Here is a 23,780-nt window from a genome sequence, read left to right as displayed (position 1 = left end):
TTAGCATAATCTTGTATTGATAAACGATTAATTAATGCTATCATTGCCAAGGTGCTGATTACTTGTACTCACAAAGTACTCATAAAAGATTTGAATAAAGGAAAAAGCATAGATTGCATATACCGTCGTCATAGCAGATAAACGTCCACTGCTGGATAAAGGCCTCCAGGGGAGATTTTCCTATACTCACCGCGCTGGGCATGCGTGTTGGTGAAAGCAGTGCGGGATATTTTAAGCTTCGAAGATGCCAGAATGTATAAGACTTGCATTAATTTTGTTTTTAATTACATTAAAATCAGAAATATCATCATCATCATCTCAGTCATAGGACGTCCGCTGCTGAACATAGGCCTCCCCCTTTGATCTCCACAGATACCTGTTGAAGCGACCTGCATCCAGCGTCTTCCGGCGTTCTTTACAAGGTCGTCTTTCCACCTTGTTGGTGGACGTCCTACGCTGCGCTTGCTAGTCCGTGGTCTCCGCTCCAGCACTTTTCGACCACATCGGCTATCTGCTCTGCGAGCAATATGGCATGCCTATTGCCACCTCAACTTGCTAATCCAGTGGGCTATATCGGTATGAATCAGAAATATAATAAATGTTAATGACATATCCACTCATATCAACCTTTGATTTGTTCCTTTAACCTTTAACTATCATTACGTAAAACGTGTTGCATAATTTTGATGCTTTCAGAGTAACCTTTGTTGGGGATGATAACTCAAATTTTACAAAAAAAAATAACACAGTTTAATAAAATTAATTCTTGATAAATGCATTATTTGAAACTGCATCTATTTAAATCCATAGATATTCGTAATTCAGGTGTGTGATAAGTGTTTTAATTATTTTTTGGTAATTAGTTGCAGGTGCAGAAAAATAACTCTTCTAAAAAGTAAACGAATGATAAATATGTTATTCAAAATCTTTGAGATATCTGGATGCCTGTTTTAGCTGTGCGCGGTCTCATTACAGGACGTAACTTCAAACAACACTGCGCTTTAAATATACTTCAATCATATTCCATAAAATTAGCGGTAACTTAACAAAAAAATAATCGAGTGGCCATTTCCAAAGTTGGTGTATCCCGCAAGTAATATTTTACATCAAACAAGGTACAGGTGGGCTTAATATCAGTTAATTGCCCTTTGTTTCAACAAAATAATGATTTTAAGCCCAAGTTGGGAACAACTGTAATTATGGTGCCTTATGACTCGCTCGACGGAAAGTGTTTGGTAATATCTCAAATATTATGATACTAAACGTTGACATGAATTGCTGAATTCGTGTTTTGACCATTGTTGTCTTAGAATTCATGATAAAGTATAGATGCTAGGTATGATTATTATTTTTGTTGTAGTTGTATCTATTTATGTATTTTAACATCTAAAAACAAGACTTGTTAATAAGGCCCCTATAAGTAGAGATTCTGTGGCTTGCGAAGTTTTTTAGTGAATTTAATATAATTAACAAATTTTAGTGTGTAGATTTTACTTATGTTATTGATCTCTTGGTTTGTGTCTACACTTGGAAGAAAGAATCGAAGAGGGTATCAGATAAATAAAACGAAATAAAGGTCATGACTTTATTTTGCTACTTAAAAATAAAATCTTCATTTTGTGACGCTAATGTTTATCATTTGCAATACAATCTATTGTCGATAGCAATCTCTGTTATATTACAAACATGTTGTTTTAACATATACCTAATCTCTGCTAAACAATACAAATACGCTGTTATCAAATTCAACAAATCAGTTAGACACTTGTTTTGTTCAAAATCGTGTCAATTATCACAAGCACTGATAACTGTCATACAAGATTTAGCTAGTAATAAGTATATTGCTATCTTATAACAGTGATTATACGTACCTAGATATATACGTTATAAGCGAAATGCCTTTAAATAAGTATCTATAAGTTGTGGTAGATACGATAACAGTGTAGGTACCTATAATAAATTCATACGATGCTTCTTTGTTTAAGGTTTCTCGGAGTACTATAAAATATTGTAAACAGTTCTGGTCTTACTAAAAAAACTTAAACATCTGTCGAACACTTGTCTAGAAAAAGTCATCATCATCCTCCGAGCCTTTTTCCCAACTATGTTGGGGTCGGCTTCCTTCACTTGTCTAAAAAGTGTGGCTGCAAAATGGACCTTATTTCAAAGTCACAATCTGAATTTTTTTTTAGGCAAGTGTTAAAAGGACGTTTAAAAGTTTATGTGGTAAGGTACAGTTCATGTTTTGAAAAGAGTGTCTATGAACTTTCTTGCCGGTTCTTCTCCATAAGACCCGGTCTTTGGAAGCGTGCACCTAGCTATTGACATTTCTTAAGCACCTGCTAAATGAAACAAAAACCTTTTGACTTTGACTTTGAAAATGAGATAGCGGGTCCAACTGTGGTGCAAGGGGTCCCAAGTTCAATTCCCGCGCCTGGTCTTAAATCACTTTGTAGATTTGTATTAATTTTCATAAGGCGGCCGGAGTTTGGCAGTTGGCGTTGTTAGACCCAAGGGCACGTTGAGTTGTCGGCCCAGGCTGTTACCTTAGTGGTCGGTGTAACAATTCCATGTCAGATGGCAGACGGGTTTGAGAAATTTCTGAGACCTTATTATAACCTAATTATACCTACAGCCTACTCTATAAGATGCAATCTTACAATCGTAGGTACCTTCTTATAATTTCTTCTAAACTAATTTCAATAATTAGGTACTTAACTAACTGATTAGGTAATTGGTGTCAATCCTACATATGTTATAAAAAAATAAAAATATTTTTAGTTGTTTGCGGGTTTTGTACAATGGAATAACAGCTAGTAGTCAAATTGATTGCAAAAATCCGAGAATTCATGAAATAGGTATGCGTTAATTGAAAACTTTAATAAATGTGGTGAAATGTGTGATTGAATTATTTCCATCCTTTTTGTTCTTCTTCCGAGAAAAATTGCGTTCTACGTACATATATTATTGTGATGATTATTCGGAACTTGATACTTCTGGTGGCGTGTACACAGTTTTCAGAATAGTGAAGTATGACCACGAAGTGCTTATAATCTGAAAAAAAAAACATAAGAGTGTCACGTATTTCTTCTGAATCATAGAAGGCTTTTGGTGGTGTTCGAAAATCAAATATATTTTTCGGTTAAGCGGTTTTAAAAGGTGAACATTGATGTTTTAATTGACCACAAAATACTTACCTTTGTAAAACTTGCGTAACTGATAGATGAAAATTTATAAGCCGTTAACCGTTGAGGCTTTTTGGACCTGGAAATGAGAGCAATATTCAATAGAGATAGCTGTTTGTCTTGTATTGTTTGATAAGTAAGTATATACTGAACCATTTGTAACAACCTACCTAAAATCAAAAAGAAAGTGAAATAGTCAAGATACTTTGCCTTTAGAAAAACGGTAGGCGTTTGGTATCTACGTGCATGTGTATGCAGCAGGCATTAAAGTTAAGTACTCATTTGTTTTATTTTAATGGAAGACTGAAACATACATGGCCAGTATTTATGTGTACTTCATTTTCTTACCTGATCATTATAGTCATAATCGTCTTCTTAGATTTTTCGTCCATTTTATACCATTTGCAGAGAAAGGCGGCGTCACCAATATTTGTGCTCTGGAGAAAAAAAAATACATGTTATGCAACAAACCTGCTGGTATAATTATTTAGAACTAGCTTCTGCCCGCGACTTCGTACGCGGATCCTGTCCCTTATGCCAGCTACTACGGGGTCAGCAAAATCAAAGATCTGAATAGTCTGATATTGAATTTTAAGGGCCCGTTGACTTGAAAACAACGGAATACGCATAACCATTAGAAACGTTCCATATATTTAATTTTTGTACTTTAACGGCAAAAGCACAGCAGACTAAACAAAACGCTGAGAACTGAACCGCAATAGACGTGACCATAGGGATAAAAGTAGTGATTCTAATTAGTCCGCGTAAAAAAACATTAAATAGACGACAAAGTCGTAGTGGTTTAGTGGGTAGAGAACCAATCTCTCAAGTATGAGCGTGCGTCTTTGATTCCAGGTCTGGCAAGTGCCTGCCAATGCAACTTTTCTAAGTTCGTATGTACTTTCTAAGTATATTTTGGATACCAATGACCGTTATTTGGAGGGGATGTTAAACTGTAGGTTCCGGCTGTCATTGAACATTCTTGGCAGTCGTTATGGGTAGTCAGAAGCCAGTAAATCTTACCAAGGGGTGTTGGGTTGAGCGGGTAACCGGTTTGTGGAGGTCAGATAGGCAGTCGCTCCTTGTAAACACTGGTACTCAGTTGCATCGTGACTGGAAGTCGACCCTAACATAATTGGGACAAAGGCTCTTGAGATAGTAACGACAATAATAATGAGATATAGGCACCGCAGGACATCTGAGGCTGATGACGGGGAGTAGTGACCCCGCGGGGCTATATATACTGAGTTCTCCAGGGAGAGTATACTGTCCCCCATCTCCGGCCGGTCGGAGTGAACTATGACGGGGGTAGGTCTCACGCCTCTGGCTTGGCTTGGCCGTCCAGAGTGGAGTCGCTAGAGCAGGATTAGTTGCCCTGCTCGGAGGGTAGGTGCCTCATGGTAAGCACAGGGAGCGCGTAATCTGCGTTTAAAGTCCGCCGAGGTATCCTCACCCTTCAACCGCTCATGTCCCTGTTGCCCTCTTGTTGCTATTCAGTGACTGGTTCCCGGGGGCCCAGTAAGTGATGTGGCGAGTCTCCACCTGCCATTTTTACAAGTACCTAATACATTGTCATCCACTAATATCCCATCACAATAGCCCAAGTAGTTTTCCTCCATAGTTAGCAATAGTTTAGCACAGAACCGGGGATTGTCTTTTTTTTTAACGACGTCCAACGGGGATTGTCCTTGGGTTCATTTTTATAGTGTTTAAAGGGATAATCGTCGGTTTTGTCATTTGTGTCACCATTTCATTAAAGTTGTCTCAAAAGGGCTTCAGCGTGTTGGCTTCGGCCCCACGTTTGCCTCCCAAAAATTCGGAACTTTGTAGTCCCGAGGTCTGGAAGAGACATACAAAATAATAATGAGATATAATAATGTTGTTGTATCTTCGTTATTATTTGTTTGTGAGAGAGAGAAAAAAAATATGTGTCCATTATTTTAGGGTTATCTTAAAGACGGACTAATTACTTTTTTTAATTCACCATACCTATTTCATAACATTAATTTCTATACATTTTAAGTGTAGTATTGCTCTTGAAGTTCCACATCAGGTGTTCCAGATCTTCGATGTTTATATGTACGTCAATAGAGAGTGCTTATCAGATTGAACCATTTTTGCTAAAACGTCATATCTTCATATGCTATAGTCTAGCTGGGCTCCTGGAGTTCCACATCAGGTGTTTTAGAGAGTGCTTATCAGATTGAACAACTTTTGCTAAAACGTCATACCTCTATATGCTATAGTCTAGCTGGGCCCCTGGAGTTCCACATCAGGTGTTTTAGATCTTCAATTTATATAAGTCAATAGAAAGTGCTTATCAAATTGAACAACTTTTGCTAAAACGTCATACCTGTATATGGTACAGAGAAGCTGGGCTCTTGGGGTTCCACATCAGGTGTTCCAGATCTTAAAATTTATTATCTCAACTGAAAATGCTCATCACATTAAACAATTTTTGCCATGGCACCATTTTTGTATCTCTTATAGTTTTGTTGGTCTGTTGGTATTCTGCATCAGGTCTTCAATTTTCGAAGATAAATTATAGCCTATATGTTGACCAGGCTTAATACTGATACAACAAAGAAAAAATCATTGAAATCCGTTCAGTAGTTCGGAAGATTAGCGTGTACAAACAAACAGACATACAGACATACAGACATACAGACATACAGACAGAATTTTTTTTTTGGATTTGTGCTCCATTACTGTTTCTAAACCCCACTCAATTATTATTTTTTTAATGTATTCAATGTACAGACACAGTTTTTTTACAGATTTATTATATGTATAGATATAGATGTAGGCATTGTTACCTCTCTTATCATATTTTCTCCGAAGACACTCATCATGAGAATTTGTAGTAGAACAGAAAGGAGAAAAAGAAGACAGCCTGGAATCTTTTCCCAGCTTCCATTCTAGAAATACCACATAATATTAATAACTTATATGTAGGTATCTGCATAGTATAGTGAGGCAGAAAAATATTGAAGCAAAATATTAACACTAAAACATCTTGCTAACGTAGTGATAATGGAATTACATCTGTCTAAATAAAGGGGACAAAACAAGTTTGGGAGAAATAATATCTCTAGTTGTGACTACAATTTAGAAGATAGAAAGTAGATAATGTACTTTTAACATATTAAATTAATCATTGATATAAAATGCCGGTTGAGAATACTCAATGAATAAAATATAATATGTATACAGGTACATATGAAATTAATTAAAAAATGTTAAATAAATTGTATTTTTAGTTTTAAATTCCGTTTCGCTTTAGGCTAGAGCTGTTTGTGACGAAAGCGTTGTAATGTGACAAATATGTATTTTCCGAACATTAAACTGCTTTTACTCCCTGTTAACGTAAATGATAGTTAGTTATTTTTACCGTTAAATTAAATCCGAGAGCACATATTTCCAAAGAGCCAACCAGCACGTTAAACAGATTGGGCGCTGTGAAAATATCTTCTAAGTCTTCACCTAGCCTGAAAAACAATATCGACATAGTTATTGTTGTCCATATTAAATAAATAACCATTTCCCTTTTTAAAATACACATACGTTTTCTTGAATCAATCAAATCGAAAATCCTTACATAATATTATACATGTATAGCAAACTCTGTTTGTCTGTCGCGCTCCTTCTCAACTACTTACTGAACCGATCCAAATTAATGTTGGTACGCATACAGTCTAGGGACTGAGAAAGGATGTACTACTTTTTAAGTAGTTCCCTCACTATCACGAGGAAGAGCCAGTACATAATAATATACATACAAATATAAGAAGGTTGCAACATCTGAATACAGCAAAATTCCTTCGCGTGCAAATCATTTATCTTCCGAAATGAGAACCAGCTCAGTAGTTGACAGGGCAATTTCTGTTTTTTTCGTATTACGATTGTAATAAGCAGCGGAGAATGTAATTGGGAACTAATATTGTAACACGTAATAAAATAATACGGCCCGGAGATTTGTGTGATAGAATGCCAAGATTATCTTGTTTACTGCAAATAATATGAGAAAGGTTATATTTTCTTATAGATATTGCAGTTATTATTTGATTAGAATATAGTAATATAACAGTTATTTATGGGAGGTATATTTCTGTTATTATTTCATCTCTATTTTTTATATACAAGCTACCTGTCCTTATTTATTTGCACTAATATAATAAAGAGGTTTTCTTTTCATTCCTGAGTGACATGGACAATATTCTATGTATGTACGGGAAGAAGTTTCCCCACGATGCGGGTGAAACCACGGGGAAAAACGGTAGTAAAAATTAAAATGGTGGTGTTGTTATTTAGTCAAACATTGATTATTATCTGCTTTAGCACTTATTACCTACTCGTATATACTACATATTTCACTCACTTCAAAATATACTGATGTTCTTTAACAATATCAGGCAACCGGTCCACAGTGTTTTCATCTAGCCTCTCAATCATGTCACTGATGACACTGAAATTAGCGCATACATGTGAGGTCAGCACGAAGTACAGACCATCAACTGTTGTGAAGAATAGTACACAAACAAAACCTGAAAAGACAAAGTCATTTAAAAAAATACTCAAAAATACGAATACTGTCTTTGGCTATACTGATGCTGGTACATTATATTTAAGAATGAAATAATAATGTCTGCCATAACTCTTATGTTTGTTATGAGGTTTAATATTGACCTTTATAAAAATGATTCTACTCACCACATACAATTGAATAGATATAAACTGCAGACCAAGGTACCCAGGCATCTGTTGAAAACGGCACCAATACCGCATAAGGCAACGTAAAAATCAGCTGATTATTGACGAAATAATCGTACATTATAATCACAGGGCTCACAAAATTATACACGGAGATAAGGATTACATTTAGAACGAAATAGTATTTCATCAAAAAGTTTACTAGTACAAGATTTTTCTTCACAAGCCTTCTTTTGTTATCATCTTTCAAAATGTTCTCGTACAGTTTTCCAAGGCACTCAGATAGTTCATAGATTTTCATCCGTTTTCGAGCAATGACAACAATTTTCAAATAAGTCAGTATTCCTGTACCCAAACACGGGGCCAATTGTGTAAGTTCGAGGAAGTTTTCCGCCGATATTCTTGAGACAAAGAATGATATTTCGCAAATGATCATCACTAAGAGTTGTAAGTTACCGAGATAGTATCTGAATTTCATTTTCGGATCGCCGTAAGGAATGCCCGCTAGCCATAAGTTGATTTTTATTTGTTTTAGAACCTCTTCGTATGGAGGGATATTTTCCATGTTTGTATTGAGAAAGTACTTGTATCTCAAGCTAGTCTATTTTCTTGTGCGATGTACCTAAAGAATGAGTCCATCTGTATGTCGTCGTATAAAGAGGAATTTTATGTTGGTGACGCTTAAATATGTATTTAAATCAAATGCTTGCGTCAGGGATGCAAAACATTTTCATACTTTTCTGATATCCAGTAGAATATTATTCGAATACTTTTTAAATGTTTAAATGTGAATATTAATGAATTATGCATGTAGCATGTTGCAACCAACTGGTTGGAATAACTGTTCAGTCAAACGACTAGCCCTATGACCGAACATCGCCATTAAATCGTTTCAACTTTATTTTAAGGAGTTGACTGCGATATAACGTAACAATTAATCACTCGTTGGACTTTTCTTTTTCTTTTCTATATAAAAATATATTTGGATTTAAATAAATAACTTTATTTAAACGACAAAATGTAGACAACCCAATCTCTAACCAACCCTTTAAAATCAACTACCAACCCTCAAATATAAAATTCACTTTAAAGTGACAAAGTCACGAACGAACAAATCGACACCTATTTTCGATAATTTCCTTTATTGTAAATTCCGTTTGAAATACTTAGCTAGTATCAATCACTTCAATGAAAACGTGTGAACATTTAAAGTGAAACACATGTGGGACCGATTTGACATGTCAAACATTTTGAGGTCATTATTGTGTCCGAATAGAATAGAGGGAAAAAGAGATGTGACATTAATTTATACCTATTTGATTTTACAAAGGCAATATATATGGTATTTATTTGAGTTTCTGTAAGTTGATTTTTTATTTATTTATTTAATTTGATATTTTCAGGAATAAAATAAAGAAATAAAAATTAAAACTATCTAGGATAGCTTAAAAACATTAAACTAAAATCAATCATCAATCAATCGTCAAAAAAATCGTCTCCATCGCTGTCTACTGGGAACGTGCCCAAGAGTTTGGCAGCATTACCTCGTTGGATCGCCATGCTAATCCTTTGCCCGAGGTAATATAGCCAGCATTCTGGTCACGAGAAGCGTCAACCAGCCGCCTAGACAGATCTTTAAATAGAATGTGGAAGTTGAAGTTATTTTTTAAACGCTATATTTAAAAGTTGTTTATTTTTGTCTACAAAGTAAATTAATTACATACAAAAATGTAAAGTTCCATACCATACCATAAAAAATGAATGACGAAGATTTTGTGTGTAAAAAATACAAATTGTTCGTCTCACGAGGGAGAGAGGTGATTGATCGACTTGTTTTGTTTCAGCTGACAGAAATTTCACAAATTGTGTTTGGCGAAACCGCTTCGGGGACAAACATCAATACTGATATTAATATAATACGAAACCAGAATGTGATGAATACATGGGCTATTTAGGATAATAAGTACAGTAAACTGCACATCAGTGGTAACTGTCATGCAGCTTAACTCAATACAAATAAAATAAGTAGGTACGATTTTCCTATAAAACTATTACCACTGACCTGAAGTTGACTGTACACATAAAACCAAACAACGTTAGTTAGGTAACATATTGTAGATATAAGCTGAATCCTATATCCAGCGATAAAAAGAAAATGGCAGTTTTTTTTTCGATGGAAACTATGGAAAGTTTCAAAGTCTTTAATATAGAACCCATTCTAATACATTATAATATTACTTAATACAAGAACACCGGTAAAGTTTAACGTTCATAATATTCCTCATATGAAATATAATAATTGAGTATTTTCATTTATTTGTTCCGCCCACTCATATCGTATCGTGAGCTTGGCAGTCCAATCAGGTTTTCTTTCACATTGACAAGCGCAAATTAACTTATATTTTTCGCAATAAACATTTCCCGGAAAATGGCTGTTGTTTTTGTTTACTATTTCGGAGTTGTTGTTATAATTGCTTAATGAGATAACAATTTAAAGATGGTTGAAACTTGTAACTGACAACAAAGTATTTCGAACATGCCTAATTTATTTTCGAACTTCCTCATTAAATAACAGTTTTGATGAAGGTTTCATTTTAATTACATTATAACAATATCGTTTATAGCTGTGGCATACAATCACGAAACAAATTAACTATAAAGTAAATATGGTCCTGGTTTTGATGTTTTATTTAGTTAAAATCACTACCATTGTGCGTTACAAGGTTCATAAATCAGTTCTTTATTTTATTTATATATATAAAAAAAATCGAAAACACATCTACAATAGAACACATGTAAAAAAATCCCTCTATCGGTGTAACTACTTTTAAAATGTAATGAAAATAAAAATTGGTGGAATGCCATGAAATACTACGATGTAGGCACGTAAGTATGCAAAAGACTGCATTGCAGAAAAGATTGTCTGGAAGTGGCTCAGGTGGCGAAACCCTCAAGCCTGAGTAATGACACCTATAAAGAACGCAGTCTGGACCCAGCTATCGGTTTCCCATTGGCCTTTTTTGTAACACATCTTTCGTTCTCTATGTAAATAGAACGGAACATGTACTTACTTTCAGAAGATATTTGTATATTCTTTGAGTCAAACCTCTAAATATTTCAAGTCATGGCACAATTATCACTTGAGTTAAGGTCGCTACAAAAATAACAGCAAATGTAGGTAAAAATAATAATTATAAGGCGTTTATTTTGACAGTGATTTATTATAAAAAAATATAATTAAACACAACAATCAATACACAGTATTTTAGTTATTTAATATTGTGTTATTAGCTATATTGATGAGGACTATAAAAGAAATTATCATTGTGCCAGAAAAGGGTGTATACAACATTAATATTTGAAGGCTATTTGAATGCGCTTGTTTAGGCGTCGGAACTTCTTTTTAAGAAATCATCCTAAGGCTAAGGGCTCTACGTGATACTCCATGTTTATTAACTTGCACTTCTGTGTAACGCTCCCCACAGTCTACATTCACAGGCCAGTCACAGTACTTTAGAATGGCGTTAAAGTAAAGACCTGGCGGACAGTCCATGGGGTATGTTTGACCATTCACACATTTATAAAACTGACTGCAATTCTCGTGAGGAAGTATATTTCCATTGGTGATGCCAGAACACGGTAAATTAGAATCATATGCTTCTTCTTCATAATTTGTTTTGGTATTTACTGGTACCACCCTGGTACCACAGTTCACGTTATGCGGCCAATCACAGTATTCCTTTAAAGGGTTGTAAAAGAGATTTAATTGGCAAAATAAAGGAATCGGTTTACCTTCATAGCACTTGTAGAATTGATTACAATTTTCATGAGGTATTAACATTCCTTCAGTATTTTTACTCGCGCAAATTGAAGTTGCTTGAATAGCTTGACTAGGCTTAGGCTCACCCTGACTATGGCCTGACCCACTACCACTTTCGATAGTATTATCGTCAACTTCGGCACTATTGGTACTATCAGGCTTCGTCCTTTCACCACATTCGACGAAAGTTGGCCAATCACAATATTCTTTTTCTATACTGTACAGCAGATTACCAGGACAGGTTTTCTCAACCGCACGGCTATCCTGACATTTGTAAAACTGATTACAACGTTTATGGGCAAGCAGCATGCTATCAGAACCCTCAGCGGTACAAAGAGCCATAACTTGGCCGGGCTCACTAGGGACACCATTGAATATTCGAGGTGTACTACTATCCAAATCATTTCCATCGCTATCTAATGTCCTTTCACCACAGTATACATTCTTTATCCAATCACAGTTCTTTTTTTCTAAATTAAATAAAAGATTTCCCGGGCAAGTCAGAGTAACTGGAGACCCGTTGGTACATTTGTAGAATTGATTACACTTCTCATGGGCAATTAACGCTCCATTAGAATTTGCGACCGAACAAATTAAAGTTGCATTATTATCATCACTGACAGATATTTCATTTTCTTCACTGTTGTTGCTATTATCATCGTAACGTGTACTAACATACTTGGTATATTTCTCATCAACCGTAATTCTCTCTTTGCAGTTAACGTTCCGAGGCATGTCACAACGTTCTTTAAAGGGGTTGAACAACAAATTTGATGGACATTTTAAACCTACTGCTTTTCCACGTTTGCACTTATAGTACTTGTTACAATATTCGTGAGCAAGTAGAATACCTTTCGAACGTTTAGATGAACATATAGCCCTAGCAAGTTTGGCATAAGATTTTCTGGCTTCAATATCATCGATAGATGGAACAGGCTGTGCATTATAATGTTTTTTTCTCCTAACTGATATTTCCATAGCTGGACTGATAGTTTCTTTCTCTGGAATAATTCTTTCACCACACTCCACACTTTGCGCTTGGTCACATTTTTCATTTACAGGGTTATATAAAAGTTCTGGTGCACACTTCAATGATACTGGCTTACCATATGAACATTTGTAAAACTGATCACAGTTTTCATGAACTATCATAACGCCGTTCGAATCTTTAGTTGCGCATATTAGTACCGCGTGGTTAGGATTATTGCTATCTAGTTCCTCAAACGGATCTGAGCGAGTTTCTGATTCTTCTCTTTTCTTAAGACACTTTTTATCTTGGTACCAATCGCATCTTTCCAGATCAGCGTTAAATTGTAGCCCAGATGGACAGAACCTCGGAATCAAAGTTCCGTGATAACATTGGTAAAACTGGTCACATTTTTCATGAGGCAAGTATTTATCTATACTAGTGTCTTTTGGACATCCATTGTTGAAGAAACCATATCCATCACTGTCTAAGTCAGCCGTAGTTAAAGCAATAAAAAACCACAGCACCATTCCTAGAAAAAAATAAAAGTATTGTTCCATTACAAAATATTAACTAATGAGCATACTGTGATGTGAAAAACGCGCTCATTTAAATAATCCTATCATAAAACGAAAACGTTATTCTTTTTATTTTAAAATTAATATTCTCTTGTGTTGTGTTCCTTACCTGCTTTTGAGCTTAATTTCATCATTTTCTCTTCGATTAACAAAGATATTATCGGCACTATTATCAGCACTATTATTGACACTCAGTACATAAATTATTCACTTAAGTAGTTATTTGAACTGCATATTTTTCGAAATATAATTTGATAACACTGGTTTAGGAATTATACACCGGGAATATTAGGACCGTCAGCGCAGATGAAACTTGCGAACGATACTAAAAAGATCAGAGCACGAAGGTGACAGCTAGGTTCCAAAAACAATAAACTGATTATACTGACACCACAATAGTATTTTGGCCTATGATGCAGTTACGAGTATTATGAGTGGTGAATTCAATAGGCGCGACCTTTTGTAATGCAATATTGAGACAGTGACACATGGATTGGATGACTCAGTGTTCGTTCGAGCTTCATACTGGTCGTGAAGAAATATTTCGGTAGGTCATTTTTGTCTCTAAGACGTTGATCAGCCCCTTAGGCATTGAACGATGACTGCTCTGAAGGAACCTTCTTACGTAACGGTCGCCTGGTTAAGTGGAGTGACCAAATGCAAAACAATAAAATATAGAGAAGGTACATACAGCTGAGGATCTAAATATCTAAAAATCCATAAAAAAAATATTTTTTGGGAAATAATAAGTGTAGCCACAAAATTATTTATTGGACACATGATTAAACTTCTAATTTTATAACTAAGCAACGGGGAAATGACATAGCCTCTAGTAAACTAATTCGTCTTTTTTACAACGCCAACTAATAGAAAGTTTCAATAAAAGATCATCAATTATTGTAACTTGTCGTTCTTATTTATACATTGTCATCTTTACTAACTCGGCCTCATTTTTCCAAAAACGAGCCAAGAAAAACGAGATCAACGTTTTTCTAGAGAGTTTTCAGTAGAATTTAATTTGGATTCATTTTATTTAGCATATTGCCATTTATAACCTTCAATTAAAATACATTGTACTAAAAATTGAAGTTAGTGACGAAAACGAATCGCTGCAAAACCGACTCCACGTAGTCTTGTCTGCCCTTCCCCTAGAGTGCAATTCAAAACCGCGTAGGCGCGGAGGGGCGAGGCGGCCTGCGAGCTGAGGCGCAGGTAGTTTCAGCGCTCGCCGCCGGGGCTGAGGCTGGCCGGCGGAACCGGCCAGCAAGCCGAAGCTGCGGTGCGGTGGTGAGCGTGAAAACCATCTGCGACGATAAGCTCGCATGGGACCGCCGGAGCCCCGCAGCGCCGGAGCCGTGACAGAAGCCATGCTTGCTGCATGTTGCATACTTACTTCCATGCTGGGTCAATTAATATGGGATGTGTTATATTTAAAACAAAAAACTCAGTGGGTACGAGTTAAAAAATTAGAAGGTAAATAAATAATTTTATGATGTCATTTAATAGTATTTAAGAAGTTTACTGTTAGAATGCATGCTACAAATTTAGATGCAAAAAAATAATCATCATGCTGAGTTGTATTTAGAGTGGAAAATAACTCGTGGCTAAAATAGTATTATTTAGATGCTCGACGCTTTATTAATTGTGGCTGACTTAGTAATTTAGAAGGCAACATACATTTTTGGGGACGAATAATGATATTAAAAAGAAGCCAGTTTAATTAGCACCCATGATTTTTTGGATGTAAAAATGCTTGAACGGCTAAAACTTGTTATTAATTTAGTTTGAACCTCAGCATAAAATAAAAGGATAAGACGTATAAGATTTATCTTCTTATATCTCTCTTAATTATATCTTATATCGACATTTTAATGTCGGAACTCTTTTCCTGCGGCTTTACTTGCTTCTGTAAGAAAACACTTCATACCCTCCAATACCATTGTTTTCTTCTGGACACTTTTTCTACTAAGTTATAAATATAAATTCCATTCTCAAGATTGACTTTCATCATCAGCCTATCGCAGTCCACTGCTGGACATAGGCTTCTCCAAGTGCACGCCACTGACATCGATTTTCGGCTTCTCTTCTGAGATTGACTTTAGTTATTCTTTATTTGTAGCGTTTACAGTAAACTGAACTAAGTAGCATGCGCAAGGGGACTCTTTAGCTATGTAGTTTACCTACTATGTAAATTGACATGATGCCGGTATGTTACATGTATTAAGGTGTTTTGGTAGCTTTACGAGCGCTCTGCCGTGTGGACAAGCGTCTCATATTAAGTATAAGACTGCTGGTTTCGGTACCTATATTGTAAATTAATAGAGGTTAGCGTTTAGTTCAGAGTGGAATAGTGCAATAAATAAAATAATTAAATTTTAGATGTAAATGATATTAATATTTTTCATTAGAACTTGGCAATAAATTGTAACTTGCAAAATCTGTACCTTATAGGCTACAGATTTTTCAAGAAGTCTGCGAATTCTGTAATGTTAGTACACTTATGTATTTTTAAGCATGCAACGAAAGAGTTATATGATTTTAAAGAATATTTAACAGCTATATATTTTACTCTTTAAATATAAAATTGTGTCATAAGTACTCATCCGATACTCAAGTGAAAATGCAATGAAAAAGTTACAACTTACTTGAGTAGAATAGAACATTCTTTTAAAAATGGAAAATGTAATTTTCTGTCCCTCTTCAGTAGGAAAGATTCCAATTTTAAAACTGGAACAGAAGCAATATAAATACTGCGATGACGTTTCACTTAAGCGTAAACATATTCTATTATACAAAGTATTTTGCTGTACAATTTTCTACTTTATGTTGAAATAACGAGTGTATAAAGAAACTTTTCAAATTTCCACTCGACGTAACTTTAGCGTCGCGGCATAGCCGTTGAAGAATTACATCTCATATATTGTAACGTTGGTAACAAAAGGCGAGGATCCGCATTCATATGTTTGTTCAGTCGATTAAATTCGCGCCATTACTCCGTTTAAAGTTTGCATCCAGCGTTTTATTAGAATATCGTATCTATGCGTTCAACTTATGGCATTTATTGCGATGGTTTTTATTGGTTGTTGTGATATATTTGGACTGGTTGTTGTAGTTTATTTTTAGAATGTCAGTACTTTAAACGAAATAGTGTTTTGTTTGGTTTAAATTACACATTTTTGGACACGTATGTATTATTTAGCCACATCACAACTTTTTGCCTTTTTTTCACGAAATTTGGTGCAAATATTAGTTTAAATATTTTTTCTATTCTGCATCACAATTTGTACTGATATTGGAAAGCAGTCATGGCCTCGATCGTAGTTTCAAAATAGACTAGTATTACCTAGAGCAAATATGTACTTTTCTCTGTATTTACTAACAACTTATAATGTAACATAATGATAGAACTTCTAGTATAATAGAAATTAAATATGTAGAGAAAACAAAGTAGGTATTTACCTATTTTAATTAATCTTATTTATAACATTATTGTCAGGGCCAATATTATAATATTCTTTCTTTATAAACAGAAATATAACTTTATATTTGTTTTACCTAGCTTGATTTTGTCTGTTGTAGTGATATTAAAAAAAGAGTAGTTAGATAAATACAGTAAATTAATATTTTTCTAAATTCTATTGATATAGGTATTAAATTAAAAAAAAGACAAAGAAAAAGAGACGAATAATTAAAATAATATATATAGGTTATCAAAAAATACCGACAACCTAGATTTGCCATAGCCGATGTTTTTGGATACCAGACCTGACCTAAATCTGTAAACAATGGGCGAATATTTTTCACTAACATGGATTTCAATCACTTCATAAAACAAACAATCAACATTATTTTCGTCTATTCAGTTTTTATTTATAAATTTTAGTAGATATTCGAATAAACATGACTCATGCTTGTTTGAAATTAAATAAGAAGATTAATGAAGGTTTGATGTTTTCGGAATTATCAGACTGTTGTTTACTTGTGAATAAATAAAGCATGGAAAATAAAAATAAAAGTTTTCCTGTAAACCTGCTTAAAATTTACTTATTACCTATCGCAACAAATTATTTTGTTCACAAAAACTCTAATACCATGCGAAAATCTCCACCACCGAAACAAATAAACGCTGTTTCATAATCAGAGCCATTCCCATTAGAATAGAATTCCTAAAACCCATTTCATAATAAACTCCGACTGTCCTGCAACACTGCATAACAAAACCAATTTAATTCCGGGCTGAAACTGTCCCATAATAATATCCACTATAAGAGATTATTTCGCCGGCCTTACTGGAATCTCATTGAGTGTCGCAAAGACGGCCGGCTTATGCGACGATAATCTGCGCCGCAATATCAAAAGCGTTTGCAAACCATGTTTGGTATTATGTAAATTTCCACCGATAAGGGAGCCGTGGCTATGTATAAAATTAAAATATATAACACTGTGATGCGTTTACCTGGCCTGACATCTATGTATGCAGGTGTTGTGGAAACGATGCAGTAAGGAAATTGTTGTCGGGATATGATAATGGTTGGATGTTACCTACATGCGGCGCTTATTACGTTCGGTGCTCGAGTGTGTATGAATTGAGGTTACAATTAAGTTCTATAATATTATTTGCTCTGTTTTGAGTTCCGGACTCTACGAACTCAATTCGTGACGAGTTCATCAAGCCTTTTTTAGGGCTTAGTAGGTAAATACATAGGTAAAAGTTTAAAAAACACTGGAAGGCATTCAGGTCTGCGATCCCTATTAAAAAATAAAAGTAAGCAATCAAAAAATGCCCGTTTATGTCGCATTTTCCATACGGTACTGTTTTGCACGTGATTTCAACTTGCACTTGACTTTTATTTCTAACGTTTGAACTTTATAAAATTGGAGCAGAAGATATTAAACCTTGCCCGTTTCTTTTTATCACGAGTATACGAAAAATCCCACTGTAGCGCTAATTTTAAGTTAGAATTCTAAAGAAAGATTCCTCAGAGGTGAAGGATAAGTAGCTATACAATCTCATGAATGGTCTTGCCCTTACGTTTCCTCTGAGGGAAAAAGTTGCTTAAAATTAAGGAAAGTGGCGGATTCTTTATAACCTTAATTTTACCCTCATTTAAAATGAATATATGAATAGACCAGACACTTGTAATTATACTTGACTGTTCTCACACTGTGATAAATAAAACGTCCACGACCTTTGATAAAACTAATGACAGTTGATTGGACATGTCATCGATGGATATCGTAAAACATAATCTCGAACAAATGTCGAATAGATTGATTCTATCGTAAAATTATGGATTGAATATATCGACGACCTCTGTGGCGCAAAGGTCACCAAGCCGGACTGCCGAATCTGAGGTCCCGGGTTCGATTCCCGGTTCGATCGACATTTGTGTGATGAGCATGCTTGTTGGTCGTGGTCTGGGTGTTACAATATGTATTTATAAATATGTATATATGTAGCTATATGTAGTTTATCAGTTGTGTTAGCACCCATAACACAAGTTAATTAATAACTTAGCGTGGGGCTAACCGACCGTGTGTGAAAAGGTGTCCCGACATTATTATTATTATTTGTATGTCTCTAACCGACCACGGGACTACAGAGTCCCGGCTTTTTGGAAGGCGAACGTGGGGCCGAAGCCAACACGCTGAAGCCCTTTTGAGACAACTTTAATGAAATGGTAACACAAAACCGACGATTATCCCTGTATACACTATAGAAATGTACCCAAGGACAATCCCCGGTTCTGTGCTAAACTATTGCTAACTATGGATGAAAACTACTTAGGCTATTGTGATGGGATGCTAATGGACTAGGAATGGGGAAACTACGGGAACTATGGCACCTGCCGATGACAATGTATTAAATACATGTTAAAATGGCAGGTGGAGACTCGCCAACTCACTTACTGGGCCCCCGGGAATCAGTCACTGAAAAGCAACAAGAGGGCAACAGGGACATGAGCGGCTGAGAAGGGTGAGGATACCTCGGCGGACTTTAAACGCAGATCACGCGCTCCCTGTGGGTCCAGCATCACCGGCCCACTCGCCACTTACCACGAGGCACCTACCCTCCGAGCAGGACTAACCTTGCTCTAGCGACTCCACTCTGACCGGCCGATGAAGGCAAGCCAAGAGGCGGGAGACCTATTCCCCGTCATGCTTCACTCCGGCAGGCCGGAGATGGGGGACAGTATACTCTCCCTGGAGCACTCGGATATATAGCCCCGCGGGGTCGCTACTCCCCGTCATCCGCCTCAGATGCCCTGCGGGGCTTATTATTATTATTATTATATTATTAATATTTTCTAGGTTAAAGCACTTTACGGCTGCTACGGTGAGAGTGCGTTCCCATTGCGTCACGACGATAAGCTATCCATTACTACGATTTTGTGGGGCTTAGTATATCTACATAAAAATCTTGTATTATACTTTTTTCTAATAAAATAAAAAATCATTGATTATTGTTCTACAACGAGACGATATTATTTTCTCGTTAAAGGATTTTTTCTCTTTGCGACAATTATTGTTTTGAAGAACTTAACTACCATATGTTACTAAACATGTTAACAACAATACAATGTTTTGTTGTTAACATGTCGTGAGACAATGGGAACTTGTCCCGATGCTATCTGCAAGGAAATCAGATATTTAATATCAGACAGACGGTAACATGTAAGTGCAGTACAGACTAGATAATTCAATACCGAGCACTTACAAGAATGATATTGGCATCTTACTACTGTATGTATTGTGAGGGAAATATGGTGAATGTAGGGAATTTGATACATTTGTCATGATGTGGTTAGTGTATGTAGGTCGGCGATATTTAAATTTACATCTTCGTTTCAATTGATTAGGTTTAAAATTGTGACTTGTGAGTTTTTGGTCTGTTTTTGATACATACTTATTTTTCCTGCCGAGCCGCTCCAGAATTGCACCTTTATATCGTCACTAGCCGTTTTCCCGCGGTTTCACTCGCGTCCCGTGGGAGCTACTACCCGCACCGGGATAAAATATAGCCTATGTTATTCGCAGATATTATAGCTTTCTAATGGTGAAAGAATATTTAAAATCGGTCCAGTAGTTTTGAGTTTATCTATTACAACCAAACAAACAAACAAACAAAGTTTTCCTCTTTATAATATTAGTATAGATAAAAACCTTCCTCTTGAATCACTTTTTATTGCTGGGAACTGCATTAAAATCCCCTGCGTAATTTTCGAGATTTAACTGTTCAAACAGCGGGAGCGACATTGTTTTATATCATGAGGAAATTATCTTTCACGTTCTTGAAATTGACTTATAGGCTCCTTTAATCAGGTAAAAAAAAAACAATAAGCAAACACTCTAATTCCACAAAAAAACATCTCTAATAAGCTCCCTCAAAAAAGTTATCACTACAAAATACACACATCAAAAGTGTCTAGGGATCAAGCATTTTTATGCGGATTTCTTGAGATTGAGATGTGGCTTTGTAATAAATTTATGATTTTATAAATTTATATGGATCCTTTTTGGTGCATTTCATAATTTGAATCAGGAACTGTGAATCAAATTCGAGTAAAAGATGAAAATCAGCTGTCAATATTTTCCCTATAAACACATACAACGCATTGAAGACATTATTAGTGCTACTGTTTCCCTACTACTGATTAAAACCAACGTTATTATGGAGCGGCGACGTCATTTAAGCAGGGAAGAAATGCTCAGAGCCGTGGGAATGATAGAAGCTGGTTCCCGGCAACGTACTGTGGCTTTAGCTCTGAATACAAGTCAGAGTGTTATCAGTCGACTTTGGACACGTTACCGAAGCACTGGTACCGTAGCTGAGCGCCATGGAGGACGGTATCGCTGCACCACACGGAGACAAGACCGATACATTCAAATCTTAACTCGAAGAGCTCCAACAATAACCGCCATGATGTTAGCCGTGAGGCTTCATCACTCTTCAGGGAACTTAATTAGCGACCAAACAGTCAGAAACCGCTTGCATGAAGTGAACCTTCATTCCCGAAGACCGCTACGGGTACCACCTATAGCAATGCACAATCGTAGGATTCGATATCAATGGGCTCTTGAACACAGAAATTGGGCAGAAGAACAATGGCGTTTCGTGTGCTTTTCTGATGAGTCTCGTTTTGGTATGAGACCGGATACAAGACGTATACGACACTGGAGAACCCCTGGACGCCAACAGCGATTAAAATCCTGCCAGGAAGTCCATCCTTATAGTGGTGGAACCATCATGGTATGGGCGGGTATTTGGATCGGCGGAAGAACTGAGTTGATTTGGATCAGAAGCAACCTCAACGCTCAAATTTATGCTGAGACGATTGTATCAGACGTCATCGTTCCTCTACAAGTGCAAATCGGTCCCTTATTTCAGTTAATGCATGATAATGCACGACCGCACACCGCAAGAGTTGTAAGACAGACTCTCGCGGCAGCTAACATCAATGTCCTGCCCTGGCCTGCTCAGTCGCCAGACTTGAACCCGATTGAGCATGCATGGGATATGCTACAGAGAAGAGCTCTGCCGAATATGGAGGGTATCCAGTCGCAAGAAGACCTTTTTTTGTTGTTGCAACGAACATGGGCGGCCATTCCACATCGTGATTTGGATGAACTCATTTTGAGTATGCCAAACCGATGTTCTTGTGTTGTTAGTGTTCGCGGTAGAAACACGGATTATTAATTGTTTAAGTTACCCAATAAACTTTTAAAGAAAACTGTTATTTCAGTCTTTTTTTTCGAACTTTTGTGTTAGTGTTTCAAATGTCAAAAATCCCTTTATTAGGAAAATGGCAAATTTCTTTATTAGTGCAAAGGTGACTTGGTTTATCGTTACTGTGACAAACGAAAACACTTTATTTGATGAATCCTTAAAGAAAATTTTAATTAATATCAATCAGGAGAAAAGTTATTGCAAAAATATATGTTGATCCCTAGACACTTTTGATGTGTGTATTTCGTCGAACAAAACAGAAGGCTTTTCAAGGCCGCATTTAAATGACTCGGGGTATAGTATAGTTGCACCGGCTGTTGTAAATGGGACTAGTATAGTCCGGTTTCCCGCCGGACTGCCGTATTGTGGCCGGTATTGCCTTTGTCGGGAAGCCGCGTACGGTTTCAGGATTTTGAAGGCACCTGGTTAGGATTGGTTAATGGTTAATGCTGTCTAATTGTTTGCCTCTGTTTTGGGGATCGTTAAAATTTAATTGGAGTCTTGTGTTTTGGTTTTAATTGGAGATTAAATGCGGATTTCAATAATCTATCTATCTAACACATTTTATCAAAACGCCGTAAACTTTATCTGAACTACATAAAACGATTTCCATAACTTGGAACGCAATTATATTTGCATATCGGAGCACGAACGCATTACACAATTAAAGCCTCCGTGTCCCAATTTGATAGTCTGCAGCTACAATTTGTGATCTCAAGGATAACAAGAGCTTCCTTTATTCTTTGATGTACTTAATCGTGACCCAGAAGTATTTCCTGCATTGATATAGTCTGATCCCACAAAATTAATGACATGATGCTTACAATCTAGGACCTACCACTGTTGCGACAATATCCCTACAATTTCCTTGTTCTATCCTAGATGCCCTACATATTGTAGCCCATTAGTGTTTAAAGCAACTTCAGACGTGTGGAACTACCCATATCTAATCTAACTTGTTCAAATTCCGACAGTATCGAGCTAACTTGTATCAATTTTGCGTTTGTATTTCAGCAAGTAACTAACTTGTATCAATTTTGAGTATGCTTTCAATATTTGGAATATTGTTAATAGTTTGATTGGGTTATGCTCGGTTTTAATGATATGAAGGTATTAGTGTTTGTTTGTGTAAATATGTGGAATTATATACCTGGTGCAGGTATGGTAAATATTTTGTATATGAATGCTGAAATAAACTTATGTTTTATACGTGTTTAGTTGTACATTTCTAAAATATTTGGAAGATTTATTTTAATAATAAAATTCAATTTTGAATTATTTATGTAGTTTTCTACATTCAATGCAAAGAACTTGATATGAGCCAAAAATATGGATGTTTATAATTAAGTTTACTCAACAAATATTAATTTATTATATGACAAATTGCTTACTTTATAGTCTAACTTAAAGCATTAAGCTTTTGATATATATTATCTAAACTATTTGAAGTTTTGCGAAACAAATAAAACTCGAGTTATAGCCATTTATAATGTCTTATCTGGTCAGCCATTTTGTTCGACAATTTGTTTTATATTAAACCAAAGGACAGAGTTATTGATTTTAATACCACAAAAAATCTGAATCGAGATTACCAACTTTTGAGATATTTTTCATAATACAGAAATAAATAAAGTTCTTTAAAAATTGTCATTTGCATACATTTTCAAGACATGCCCCATTTTTCATCATCAGCCTATCGCAGTCCACTGCTGGACATAGGCCTCTCCAAGTGCACGCCACTGAGATCTATTTTCGGCTTCTCGCATCCAGCTCCTGCCAGCCGTCTTGCGCA

General features: G+C 35.9%; 2 protein-coding genes and 1 long non-coding RNA gene across 3 annotated transcripts; 1 reads left to right on the top strand and 2 right to left on the bottom strand.

Moving 5' to 3' along the window:
* The first annotated feature begins 122 nt into the window (after positions 1 to 122).
* LOC124637141 lies at positions 123 to 620 on the top strand. Its single transcript, XR_006985181.1, has 2 exons — positions 123 to 254; positions 373 to 620. It is a non-coding gene; the product is annotated as an uncharacterized LOC124637141 (long non-coding RNA).
* Positions 621 to 2,701: 2,081 nt separating this feature from the next.
* Positions 2,702 to 8,495, bottom strand: LOC124636942 (odorant receptor 67c-like). Its single transcript, XM_047173233.1, has 7 exons — positions 7,896 to 8,495; positions 7,564 to 7,729; positions 6,577 to 6,673; positions 6,002 to 6,103; positions 3,534 to 3,622; positions 3,198 to 3,264; positions 2,702 to 3,054 (listed from the first exon to the last, which is right to left on the bottom strand). Exons 1-7 carry the CDS (start codon positions 8,458 to 8,460, stop codon positions 2,977 to 2,979), a joined length of 1,164 nt encoding a protein of 387 aa, XP_047029189.1. The 5' UTR covers positions 8,461 to 8,495; the 3' UTR covers positions 2,702 to 2,976.
* A 2,735-nt stretch (positions 8,496 to 11,230) lies between these two features.
* LOC124637029 lies at positions 11,231 to 13,394 on the bottom strand. Its single transcript, XM_047173345.1, has 2 exons — positions 13,370 to 13,394; positions 11,231 to 13,214 (listed from the first exon to the last, which is right to left on the bottom strand). The coding sequence occupies exons 1-2, from the start codon at positions 13,392 to 13,394 to the stop codon at positions 11,299 to 11,301; spliced, it is 1,941 nt and encodes a 646-aa protein (XP_047029301.1). The 3' UTR covers positions 11,231 to 11,298.
* Between the last annotated feature and the right edge of the window lie 10,386 nt (positions 13,395 to 23,780).

Source organism: Helicoverpa zea, chromosome 15 (genome assembly GCF_022581195.2).
Source record: "Helicoverpa zea isolate HzStark_Cry1AcR chromosome 15, ilHelZeax1.1, whole genome shotgun sequence".
Lineage (NCBI taxonomy): Eukaryota > Metazoa > Arthropoda > Insecta > Lepidoptera > Noctuidae > Helicoverpa > Helicoverpa zea.
This window is presented reverse-complemented; position numbering and strand designations above follow the sequence as displayed.